General features: G+C 38.4%; 2 protein-coding genes across 5 annotated transcripts in view; one reads left to right on the forward strand and one right to left on the reverse strand.

Moving 5' to 3' along the window:
- On the reverse strand, nucleotides 1-5792 carry LOC127152323 (uncharacterized). 3 transcript variants are annotated; one of them, XR_007825064.1, is made up of 2 exons: nucleotides 3097-3868; nucleotides 1-777 (listed from the first exon to the last, which is right to left on the reverse strand). XR_007825064.1 is itself a non-coding variant. In XM_051092926.1 (2 exons), exons 1-2 carry the CDS (start codon nucleotides 5790-5792, stop codon nucleotides 769-771), a joined length of 321 nt encoding a protein of 106 aa, XP_050948883.1. In that variant the 3' UTR covers nucleotides 1-768. The 3 variants fall into 3 exon arrangements, 2 of the variants coding, with proteins under 2 accessions (XP_050948883.1, XP_050948882.1); XM_051092926.1 differs by lacking the exon at nucleotides 3097-3868 and adding an exon at nucleotides 5481-5792; XM_051092925.1 differs by lacking the exons at nucleotides 1-777; nucleotides 3097-3868 and adding exons at nucleotides 4082-4636; nucleotides 5481-5792.
- onecut2 (one cut homeobox 2) overlaps nucleotides 5739-13144 on the forward strand; it is a 24476-nt gene continuing 17070 nt past the window's right edge. The window contains exon 1 of one of the 2 annotated variants that reach the window (XM_051092912.1): nucleotides 5739-7092. In XM_051092912.1, coding sequence (XP_050948869.1) covers nucleotides 5966-7092 — 1127 coding nt within the window. In that variant the 5' untranslated portion in view covers nucleotides 5739-5965. The remainder of the gene's footprint in view (nucleotides 7093-13144) is intronic. The other variant, XM_051092911.1, reaches the window with a different exon arrangement.

Raw genomic sequence — 13144 nt, forward strand, 5'->3', positions numbered from 1 at the left:
TTTTTCATTATTTCATTTAGTCCATTTTGGATTATTGGTTATATGTAAAAAATTGTATATAAATCCCCTAAATCCCCTATATGTGACCCTGGACCAAAACATTTTTTGAAATTGACATTTATACATCTGACATCTGAATAAATAAGCTTTAAATTGATGTATGGTTTGTTAGGATATTTGAAAATCTGGAATCTGAGGGTGCAAAAAAATCTAAATATTGAGAAAATCACCTTTAAAGTTGTCCAAATTAATTCTTTGCAATGCATATTATTAATCAAAAATTAAGTTTTGAAATATTTACAGTAGGAAATTTACAAATATCTTCATGGAACATGATCTTTACTTAATATCCTAATGATTTTTAGAAAGAAAATCGATCATTTTGACCCATACAATGTATTTTTGACTATTGCTACAAATATACCCGTACTACTTAAGACTGGTTTTGTGGTCCAGAGTCACATATTAGTCACAGCATGTTTTATAATCCTGTATAAGAGTCTTTAATTTTTTTAATTTTTTTTTCTTGTGAATTGTAATTATGAAAATCATAGAAAGTGTCCAAACTCAGAAGCTAGACGAAGTATTTTTTACAGAAATACCTCAAATATTTTAGATTACTGTATAATTTTACATGCATTAGTTCATTAACACACAGATTTCTATTATATTCCAGGATTTCAGTGTAAGGAACCAGTGCCGTCGTCCACGTGTGTTTGCTCGTCTCTTTCATGGACACAATGAGGTGAACGTGCCGAGGGTTAAAGGTCACGGCGCCTGAAACACAGCAAGCAAAATACAGCCTTTCAGCAACAGAGAACGAGACACGATGAAGATATCATGGAGGAATATGCAACAGAGAGCGTACCGAAGCTTTCTTCTGGAGAAAACACAATCGTTAAAGCACTTCCGTGTTAAACTGCTCACACATGCAAAGCAAGAGCTGTTATTAATTAACCCTGAACACTCAAAACAATCAATATGATCATCAGAGAGACTCAACAAACCCTCTCCGCACCATCACACACACATACACTTTTACACAGACCGCAGTTTAACACTAGATTCTGTTTTGGGCACATATGTGACCAGTTTTAAGTAGCACGGGTATATTTAGCAATAGCCAAAAATACATGGGTCAAAATGATCGATTTTTCTTTTACGCCAAAAATCATTAGGATATTAAGTAAGGATCAAGATATTTTGTAAATGTTCTACTATATCAAAACTTAATTGATTAATAATATGCATTGCTAAGAACTTCATTTGGACAACTTTAAAGGTGATTTTCTCAATATTTTGATTTTTTTGCATCCTCAGATTTAAGATTTTCCATTAGCTGTATCACGGTCAAATATTGTCCTATCCTAACAAACCATTCATCAATGGAAAGCTTATTTATTCAGCTTATTTACTGACATATAAATATCAATTTTTAAAAAATGACCATTATGAGTGGTTTTGTGGTCCAGGATCACATTTTATAACAATATCCAGGTTACATTATTATAACCAATATTTCAAAATCGGTTTTAATTGTAGTGGAATTAATAAATTCTTCCTCGCAGTGTTTGACATCCCTGTTCCAGTGATCAGGTTATTCTAAAAGGTCAAATGTCACGGGTCACCTGATCTCTTGTGACCTTTCACATCGGAGTCCTTAAAATTCTACAAAAATGCAAACGTAAAATGCGTTTAACGGAGTATTAAACCTAAAATATTAATTCGCAAAGAAGGATCTTTATTTAATCACGTGACAAATACAGGCTCTTGTTGTGTGAACGACAGGAAGAAATAAAACCACGGACTAAAGGTAACATTATGTCACATATTAAGGTCGTGTTTACAGAATTAAGTCTTCACAATAATTTAAACAGTTTCAGGTTTAAGCTATTAAAATATTTAAAGATTCACTAACCGCCATGAGTGTTTATTTTGAAATTGTTCATTAAGAAAAAAACATGATCCTTGTGTAAATGTAATGCCACAGAATGTGAATATGAGCATCATATGTCTATTATTAAGAGAGTTATGCATGACTGAAATTATGCTGATTCCTCCAGTTAAAAAAAAAACAGCAAAATTGCATGAATGCCGTGTTTTAAACACTAATCACTCATTATAAAGTCTATTACATTATTCAGAACATTCTGTGAGATACGAGTCGTACAGACAGATTTACACTGCTCTGAAACTAAGTGACTTCAGTCGAACTTAATTAGAATTAAAAAGAAATCTCTGAGCACCTGTTATAGCATTTCATGCACGAAAAGATCCGAACAACAGACTCAAACCAACTGCCTTTTAGTGTGTGTAAACATGTTTTCTGAAAATCTGACCTGTAAACTCACCACAGGACTTTCAAATCTTGTTTTAACCTTTTAATTGCATAAAATCATTTTGTTTATCTTTGTCGTACAAATCTCGAAATCCAGGACGTTTATTTTTAAGTTTGTCGCATTAAAATCTGCATTTCAAGTATAGTATAATAAATAATAATATTAATATACAATAAATAATAGTCTAAATCGTTATTGTTTAGCTTGACATCAGAATTGTTATATTGATGTTTTATGTATTTAAAAACAATCAAAGAATGAGAGAAATAATATTTGCAGGCAATATAATGACACTGATGCCATGCTTCTCTAAACCTTATAATCTCATTTAGGTTATCACTCGAGAATGGCTGAGCATGTTTCTTGTATACGCTGTATATTCAAGTAAATTACATTTTAAATATGCAAAATAAATATACAAATATGCAAAGCTCAGAATTGGAAAAGTAAAGAAAATTCAACCAAATAACAGCAGGTTAACATTATAAGTTCGCCGAGCCCAAAGCATGTATTGTCGCATTTACAGCTGCGCCGCAATACAAATATTAAACTGCTTTAATAGCAAAAACACTGGTTGAATTTCTAAGCTTGCAGACGGATCTCGTGGACGTTTCTCTCTAATGTGATTTGTGACGCGCCCCTCCTGAAACGCGCAGCGCAGGTTCGGATAAAAGCGTCCGAGCGCGCTTACGAGCAAAAGAACCGCATTTCAAACGCGTGTGACGTTTCGTGTGCGGGAAGAAAGTCAGAGACTTACCGAGAGCTGCTGGATCTCTGTACGCGCCCCGAACGCGCCGGGTCACCCGGAACAGATGCGGCGCAGGGCGCGAACGGACGGCCACTAACGGCACATCAGCAGCATCATGGGGTCCGAGGCGCATTGATTCTGATCAATAGTGCTGCACTTACACAGCAGATGGCCGGAGAGCGACAGAAATGAGGAAAGACAGGGCGCGAGAGAGAGAGAGAAAAAAAAACACTGTCCCAATCGAAGAGTCACTCGGGCCTCTTCGGCTTTTTAGCTTGAAAGACAAACTCACGCATCGTGATAATAAACTCAAGTGTGTTTAATTTACATTTAATGCATTCAGATGAACGCAAGATGAGTTAATCTCATCACTGAACGTTTGCTCTGAAACTAACATGTTTTGTTCCGTGCTTTATGATTTAAATGAATGCTTTTTTTAGTTTCAGTGTTTTATGTGAAGCACAAACATTAATCAGATCAATTATTAGTTTGATATTGCAATCAGATGCATATCAGAAATCGTTTTGCATTGTAAATAACCTAAAGGAATAGCACCAGATTATCTTTATGACTTTTTGCTGTTTTGTGTAGTATTTTAGGTGTATGTTGATAAACATTTTGTAAAAAAAAAAAAAATTATATTTGTCTTATAGGCTACTATTTGAGCATTTTGAGTTATCTGCATAGGCCAGTAAATATGCTCACTTGACTATTAAGAAAAAAATGTTTTCATATCATCTGTTTCTAATATTGGAAAATATTTTTCATAATTTCTATTGGTTTTTATTATTCTATTACTAATTTTATCTCTTATTATTTCATTTCATTTTAATTCCTCAATTGTCCTTTTGTTTTAAACAATTTAAAGGGCAACTTGATTTTGCAAATTTTAGCATTTTCTTTCTTTCTATTTTTTTTAGAAAAATTTAGAAAATTAGAAAACAGTTTAGAAAATAAGCAAGTTTTATCAATGCATAATTAGTGTTAGCATATTTAGTTTTCATGTGTTTTGGTGATTTGAGTAAATGTTGTGAAAAGTATTTTTAGGTTTTATAAAAGCTTGAGCATAAATACTGTTAAATAATATATAATACAAAATAATAACTGTTCCAGATGGAACTGATGTTATAAAAATCGCTCTTTGTTAAGAGTGGACGTTTGTTAATTTGCATTTGTTGAGCGTAAAGCTGGAAAAGTGAGTTTGGATTGTAGACTTTTTATGCATTTAAAAAAGAAAACAACTTCCACGTTGGGACTCTCTCTGTGTTTCTCTCTCTCTCTCTTTCAAATATCGATTTTCTTTGACATGAATAAGGGCCTTTTTCAGTCCGTGATTCTTCGCATTAGGTGGAGTGTGCCAAAGCAAAGCAGCACAAAAGCTCTCGCAGAACATCAGAGCAGGAATCAAACTTGTGTGTGTCCGTCGCCGAGTCTCCTGCATGCAGCAGGTATACAGACACTTTTCCTCCAATTTGTGGCAGCTGAAAGGCCGGGAAGAGGCTTGTGGAGGACACTGGGCCCCCTGCACCTCCTGCTCCTCCTCTGACAGCTGATCAAAAGAAAAATAGGTCACGCTTTTCAGACTTCTGTCGCTCATCCTTAATTACAGTCGCTTTAAACAAAAGCAACATCTGCGCATCCTCCAAACAAAATAGCAACCGGCATTCGAGAAATCTGTTACTTCTGAATCACTTCAAGCCGGATCAGAGCATAATGCGCGTAAAAGAAGTTACTGTGCGCAAGTGGATTGATCGATTTAGACTGACGAACTCTAACGCGAGAAGCATATGATTTGAGCTTTAAAACAAACTTGTACAGCTTTCAAAAATTTTAAAAAGCACGCTTTTCGTATATTTAGAACTTTTGCTGTGCAAATTCTGATTCTTTTTTTAGACATAAGAATTTGACGCGGTGTAAATGTGGGTTTGCACGCTGAATAAAACCTTAAAACAACCCTCGCAAAATTTGACAAATACAAACGATAATATTCGGCTTGTATTTACAGTGTGTGCTTGTATATGCATTAATATGCATAATTAATCTTGTAAAATTAACATAATGCATGTAATGAGGAAGTGTTAAATTAATAGTTAATTCGCAGAAGACATAAAAAGATAACATTTAGGCAAGTGTGCTGTTGTTCAGTATTTAAAATCAATTTTTGAAATCAGATAGATATTGATCCATTAAGTTAAAAAACGGAAAAGACAAATACACAATTTGCTCAATATGCACGCAAAATGCAAATTAAGATATTGTATTAAAAAGTACATTAGAATTTCATATTTTGCATTCACTTGAGGTACTAAAATGTACCTTTAAGGGTAAATGAGGTACAAAGATGTGCCTTTTTTCTGAGAGTGTGCAGTTAAACTGCAGGATTTTGAATGTACCTGTTTGTGTGTTATATTTTTGTGTTGTTTTGTAGAGGATGAGCCGGATAAACCATCCGTTTGCACTGACAGCGAAGCGCCCGTCTGACGCGCAATTCCAGATGCGAAGGCAGCGGCTCCGAGCGGCCTCGCTTGAAGCGTCAGAGATTGGGCAGACGCGCTCTGGCGAGGAACGCAATTGGACAGCGGCGCGTCAATCAAGGCGAAATCTCCTCCCCTTTCAGCAGGGTCGGGTGCGCGCGGAGCAAGCCCACCCCGAACACCTCCAGCTGCCCAAACAGAAGACGCAGGAGGAGTAGAGGGCTCGGACATGGGGAGAAATCAGCACTGGCCCGTATGATAGAGATCGGTGTTTTTTATTTATTAAAAAAGGAAAAAAAAAAAAAACCCGAGAGGCCTTAGGAGAGAGAGGGGAAAAAAAGGAAAAACAAACACGGAGAGAAACCCATCCCTGGCACAAAGCTGGACATAAATCAATGGACTGAATGAAGACTGCCTATAACGCCTATCGATGCCTGGCCAAGGATTTGGATGCGTACGCCATGAACCCAGAGATGACAATGGACATTGGCAGCCTACACGGTGGAATAAGCCATGAGCAGGACTTGATGAGCAGCCACAGCCCCCATCACAACCGCAACCCGGGGGCTTCGTTACGGATACACCAGGATCTGACCGTGGCGCCGTCGCGTTCCGCGATGGTCTCCAGCATGGCTTCGATTCTGGACGGCAGCGGCGGCGGAGGCGGAGGAGAGTACCGTCCCGAGCTGTCGCTGCCGCTCCATCACGCCATGAGCATGCCGTGCGACACCTCCCCGCCCGGGATGAGCGGCACCTACACCACGCTGACCCCGCTGCAGCCGCTGCCGCCGATTTCCACCGTGTCCGACAAATTCCACCATCCGCACCACCACCATCATCACCACCAGCGTCTCTCTGGGAACGTGAGCGGCAGCTTCACTCTCATGCGGGACGAGAGGACTCTACCAGCCATGAACAACCTCTACAGCCCCTACCACAAAGACATGAGCGGGATGGGGCAGAGCTTGTCCCCTCTGGGCAACGGCCTGGGCTCCATCCACAACGCGCAGCAGACGCTCCACAACTACGGCGCGCACGGCCACGACAAGATGCTGAGCTCCAACTTCGACGCGCACACTGCCATGCTGGCCAGAGGGGACCAGCACCTCTCCCGAGGCCTCGGTGGCCCCGCGGCGGGCATGATGCCGCACCTCAACGGGATGCACCACGGCGGGCACCCGGGCCACCCTCAATCCCACGGGCCCGTGTTGGCTTCCAACCGGGACAGACCGCTCTCCTCCTCCTCCTCCTCCGGAGCGCCGGGCTCCGGCTCGGGTCAGCTGGAAGAGATCAACACCAAGGAAGTGGCGCAGCGCATCACGGCCGAGCTCAAGCGCTACAGCATCCCGCAGGCCATCTTCGCGCAGCGGGTGCTGTGCCGCTCGCAGGGCACCCTGTCCGACCTGCTGCGGAACCCCAAACCCTGGAGTAAACTCAAGTCCGGCCGCGAGACGTTTCGCCGCATGTGGAAGTGGTTACAGGAGCCCGAGTTTCAGAGGATGTCGGCCCTTCGGCTTGCAGGTAAGACAAGGTATCTGCTTTTGAACATCTTCTGTTGTGTCGCTGTTTCAACTGATGCGCAGACGCGCTTTTATTTGACTTCGAACGTCCAGAGTGAAACAATGTATCGCCCCGCTGCTGCTTTTAGATTGTTTGTTTACTTTCAAACATTTGAAATGTTGCAAGTGCGTGCTCTGGAAGAGCCGCTTCAGTCTTTCTCTCCGTGTGTAAAAGAAAAGCTTTCGGAATTGGGATGTGTTGGTAATTACTGGACTGTTATTCCCCTCCTGCCCCTCTACATCAGGCTTGTTGCCCCCTCTAGCGATGGGCGGTGCAGGACCCCCGTTTCCTTTGTTCGGCTGAAGAAAAAGCAAGACTTGAATTTTCAGCTTGATTGTAGTTTGGCGTTCGAGGTGTCAGAGACGGTGTCGTGTTGTTGAATAGCATCCTATCAGTGCATTAAAATAAAAGCTTGGTGCCTATTGATTTTTAATTTGTAGGGTGATGCACAATTATTCACTGAAATAATGGACAGCTCTGATGCCTCATGCATTGTGCAGCACAGGCGCGAGCCTGTGCATTAACTTCTGCTTAGAAAAACACACAAACTGTCTGCATTTTGCTTAAATTGCAATGCATTCGAGTGTCAACAAAAGAGCATGTGTTTGAGCGCATACCAAAACACAAGCATCTTTATCAAAACATGCCATCGTTGATTTTATTTTTAAAAAATGATGCATTCAGCTAATGCACTTTTGGATTTTTAAGGTGATCAAGAATGCGCTTTTAAGCAGAACTGTGCTTTGAGATGTTGGCGTAGGCGCTTTAATGCTGTTTCCCTGCAGGGCTCTGGTCTCACAGATGGCTTTGGGTTGGGGGGAAGGTATTATGTGATCTGCAGGGGAATTGAAAAGAAGAACAGAGGCTGCAGCGGCTCGATGAATTATTGATAGAAATCTCTGCGTGACCCTCAGCTCAACGCACAAAACGTCACCTTGTCTTGGGTTAAACAGGCAGAGATGTGCAGCCCGGCACCTGCCTTTTGTTCGGTGTTTTGGAGGAGAGAGCAGACGCAAATAGTGAAGCAAAAATAGGCTGTTAGAGGAGTTGCACGTCATGGCATCAGAAATGTCTGACCAGGAGAGAGTGGCTGGCTGTTTTGTTTTCATGCTTGCATTCCATGCATGTAAATGTTGGCTCAGAGATACGCTCTTAAAAATAGAGGTTTCACAGTGATGTTTTTGGCTCCTCAAAGAACCTTCAGCTCTCAAAAAAACCTTTAGTTTTTAGTAAAATGTGTAAATTCTTGCATACTAATCAGGATATTACAATGTTGAACAGATGATAACTGACTTTAGATTCAAACACTTTAGAAATTATTTTCATATAGGCCTACAGTGAGGTTCAACGATCTCCCAAGACAACAATGAATTTTAAGCAAAATGTTAAATTTAGCATTTAACAATATTTAAACTGCAAATAAACAAAGTATTATGGAAAATTTCAGACAAAGTAGTTATGATAAGGAATATTTCTATTTTTGTAAGAAAATGAGTGTCATTGTTGACAATGTGACTCTTTGTATAGATACTCAGATTTTCTTGCTTTGATTGAAGACGTTGTTAGTTCGTAAATCATGATTTTCAGGTCCAAATTGCCATAACATGCTTCACTCAAATTGTCATGCTGATAGTACCATTCAGAATGATTGATTTGACATACAAATGCAAAAAATGATTTTTGAACCCCGTTGCATACTCCGACTTGAAGGTGCGTAGTGATTTAATGACTTATTCGTCTTCTTTAAGCATAGCGGTGCAGGTGCCTGATGTCACGGGAGAAAACGAGCCTGTCTTTGCACTATTAATTTAGTCAAATCAAACGTGACGTCTGACTGGACCTCATTCCAGTCACACGGCACAGGCAATCAGCCATCGAGACGAACCTCGGCCTGTGCTGTCCGCCACCGACAAACAACTTTATTAAGTAAATGATCAAAGGGGACAAGCGCTGTTATACGAGTCAGGACACAGGAGATTGAAAAAGAGCTGGTGCTGGAGAAACACAGGGTCCCGGCCCGTAAATAAAGAGGGCTGGAGATGGATAAATATACCTCCAACCCATGCCAGACCGCATTCGGAGAGACGTCTCTCCTGATTTGGGATGCTGCAATGACTATTTCGCTTTCCAATTGAAGACGGACAAGTAAGATAAGAAATATCTTTAGACTGGGTCTGAAAGTCTGAGAGCTTTTTTGTCATTTAATAAAATGTTTATTTACAAAGTATATATATATAGTATATAACAGAATATCAACCTGAGGGAAAAGTTGAAATGACATCAAAATGAGCAACAAAGCCTGATGATCATGTTCTCCATCATAAAAGAGCGTCTTGAGGAAATCTGACCATCTGTACAAAGAGTCACATGATCAGTGACACTCATTTACTGACATTTGATCCTAGAAATGTTGCGACGACTCAAATATCTCTTCATTTTCACATCATTTGCATTTTTTAATATCCAAAAGCTATTTGTTTTCAGGTTTGCTTAGTATGGTCTCAGATGTTTGGACACCACTTAATATTTATTTCCAGGTTTGCAGGAAAAAAATGCCAATTTTTTTAACGTGGTCTCAGATATTTGTACACCATTGTAAATTATTATTTAATTCCAGGTTTGCATGAAAAAAAAATCCTAGATTTTAATTGTAGTCATTTTAATTATTAATTTCTGCATTTGCATAAGAAAAAATGGCAAATTTTCAGTGTTGTCTCAGATGTTTGGTCAGAACTGTATATTATTATTTATTTCAATTTTGCATGAGAAAAATACCAAATATTTGATGTGTTCTGAGACATTTGGACAGCACAGTCAATTCTTTGCATGTTTGCATAAAAAAATTGTGAATTTTTAAATATTGCATGAGAAAAATCCCAAATATTTGAGGTGGTCTGAGACATTTGGACACCACTGTAAATTAGTATTTATTTCCAAGCTTACATTAAAAAAATAATAGATTTTCAATGTGATCTTAAGCATTTGGAAACCACTGTAAATTATCATTCATTTCCATGCTTGCATGAAAAAATCCTAAATTTTCAATGTGGTCCGAGACATTTGGACACCACTGTATATTATATTGGTAGAATAAGTGGCAAACTAACATGGTTTTTAATGGGCAGTGCATTTGGATAAGAAAAAAAAAAAATCATTGTTGTCTCAGATGTTTGGTCGCCACTGTATATTTTTATTTATTTCAATTGTGCATGAGAAAAATCCCAAATATTTGAAGTGGCTTGAGACATTTGCATGTTTGCATTTTAAAAAATCTGAATTTTTAATGTGGTTTCAGATATTTGGACACCATTGTAAATTAGTATTTATTTCCAAACTTGTTTTTTAAAAACTCACATATTTCATTATGATCAAGCATTTGGAAACCACTGTAAATTATTATTTATTTCCATGTTTGCATGAAAAAATCCTACATTTTCAGTGTCCTCTCAGACGTTTGAACACCACATATTATATTGGTAGAATGAGTGATCAACCAATACGGTTTTTGAAAACAGTACATTACCGATATCTAGAAAATAGGTTTGCCGATAAACACTTTTAGCGAATCACTATGAAATTATGAATTTTTATCAAAATGGCAACTGCACATTATCAATTTTCTAGTGCCTAGTATGACCTGGCCTGACCGATATATCGGTCAGTGACTAGTTAGAATATCTAGTTGGAATATACTGTCGCAATGAGGTTGTGTAAGATGTATGATTTACGGTAAGATCTGAATATAAAGTGAAAGTAAAGATGCAAAACAAAGGGTATATATCGGCAAGAGTGGCCTATTTTTAATGCTGGGCTAATCGGGCATCATATTGTCAGTGTGTTGTTTTCTGGACTTGTCAAAGGGCAGAACCAGGACAAAGAGATCAAAATCCCAGGCCGGCGCTGCTGTTTATTTTCGTCCTGTCGTTCAGTAATGTGTGTGAGTTATGTCACTTTCTCAAACAAATATGTGTTGCTGAACGACGGCGGATCGATGCGGGTAATCTCTTAAAGATTAAAAGGGCATTAATGCTGGCAACAATAACATAAACGTGTGCACCCAGTTCGCATTGATCTGGAACCCGATCCGGACTTGTTCCAGTAAAGCTGACGCTGGAAGAACGTTCCCAGCAAGCCGACTGACTCCGCGCTAAAAAGACTCCTGCCGGGCTATTCTGAGCCGCGCTGCCCGCGCTTGTTTAAAAGGATCATTAAAGCTGAGGATGAGACGCGAAATCAACGCATAACCAAGCGTTGACGTTTTCCTGCGGATTTTAGCAGGATGGTTAATCACCCCTGCTCTGTGTGGAGGAGGCCTGCGTTAAAAGGATGCGCCCGGTGACCTTCACACAAAGACCGGGGCGAAGCCCGCGCCTCGCGGCTCCAGAGAGGACGGCGTCTGATAATTATAATGGCTTTGCGGTGCTTTGAGGGACCTTTTAGTGATGAGATTCTCTTCTCAACCCAATAAGTGTGTAACACGGGCCAAGAGAGTGAAATAATCCCGGCAGAAATATGATTGGGCGACTGGTTTATCAGATACTCTTGTTATTGTGGTCAAGCTGCTTTTGATACAGAAACAGGCTAATCCAATTTCATGAAAGATGTCCTAGCATTATATTAGGAAAAAAACAGCATTGCCTGTTATATTGTTAAGATTATGAAACAATAAGGTTTCATTAGTTACTTTAACATTAACATTATTAACTAATATTTACAAATACTTTTTGAAAATCAGAGGTTTTTTAATGCACTGTGAACTAACATGAACAAAAAATGTATATTAACTAGCATAATAAATGTTGCAAAAAACTGCTCACTAATGAGACCTTTTTCGCAAAGTGCTACCCATTATGCTTTATTTAATGTTCTAGACATTTAATCAGATTCATTAAAATTAAATTGTGTAAATTATGTACTGATTAGGTTCTGTTAGAGGCCTTTGAATATGTTTAAATGTGGTTGACAAACTAATACGCATCTGTGTTTCCCTTATATATTGCAAAGATGCATTAATATTCTTTTGTTTTTTATATATTTATATAATTTCTGTACTTTACTCATCTATAGCTCAACAGTTCTAAACATTTTAAAAATACAACGGAGTAAGTTTGATTGTATAAGTCTTTATTTTTGACACATCTTTCATGTAAAAATCTGAAAATGCTTCTAAATCCTAAAGCAATTCAACATTTGTGACCCTGAATCACAAAACTAAGGGTACTTTTTTTTTTTTTTAATCTGAATAAATAAGGTTTTCATTAATGTGTGGTTTGGTAGGATATGACAATATTTGGCTGAGATACAACTATTTGAAAATCTGGAATCTGAGGGTGCAAAAAAAATCTAAATATTGAGAAAATCGTCTTTAAAGTTGTCCAAATGAAGTTCTTAGCAATGCATTTTACTAATCAAAAATTAAGTTTTGATATATTTATGGTAAGAAATTTACAAAATATCTCCATGGAACCTGATCTTTGCTTAATATACTAGTGATTTTTGGCATAAAAGAAAAATCGATCATTTTGACCCATACAATGTTATTTTTGGCTTTTGCTACAAATATACCCATGCTACTTAAGACTGGTTTTGTGGTCCAGGGTCACATTTGTCATTGCAAATTATACCAGCATAGTAATTTTAATGCAAAGTTGTACATAGTTGGGGAAAATACTTCTTTAACAAACAGTTTTGTTTTAAAAATGTCAAAATTCTAAAACTATATTTCCATGTTTAAATCTCAGGTGTTTCTGTCTTGTGCGTCTCACAGTATAAAAGTCTCAAAATGCTTCTAAATTGTAAATTAATTCAACACTCGTCACTGCAAATGATACCAGCAGAGTAGTTTAAAAAAAGGTAAATAATTGGGAAAAAATACTTCATTCAAGACTTTAAAATCCTAAAACTTTTTCATTTTCAGACTTGTGCGTCTCGCAGTATGTATTTCCCTCCTCGTATATATCTTCTAGCACAGATCTCTGAAGTGTGCGTTCATGCAGTAGCAGGTTGTTTTTTAGTTTTGAGGT

Source organism: Labeo rohita, chromosome 21 (assembly GCF_022985175.1).
Source record: "Labeo rohita strain BAU-BD-2019 chromosome 21, IGBB_LRoh.1.0, whole genome shotgun sequence".
In the NCBI taxonomy this organism is placed as follows: Eukaryota; Metazoa; Chordata; class Actinopteri; order Cypriniformes; family Cyprinidae; genus Labeo; species Labeo rohita.

Bases quoted from the DNA above. Each gene is read 5' to 3' on its own strand.
- LOC127152323 (XM_051092925.1), bottom strand. From the start codon at position 5,792: ATGTCCGAGCCCTCTACTCCTCCTGCGTCTTCTGTTTGGGCAGCTGGA. The intron at 4,637-5,480 runs GTACATTCAAAA...TCTTTTGATCAG, and splicing joins AAAATATAACACACAAACAG to CTGTCAGAGGAGGAGCAGGA.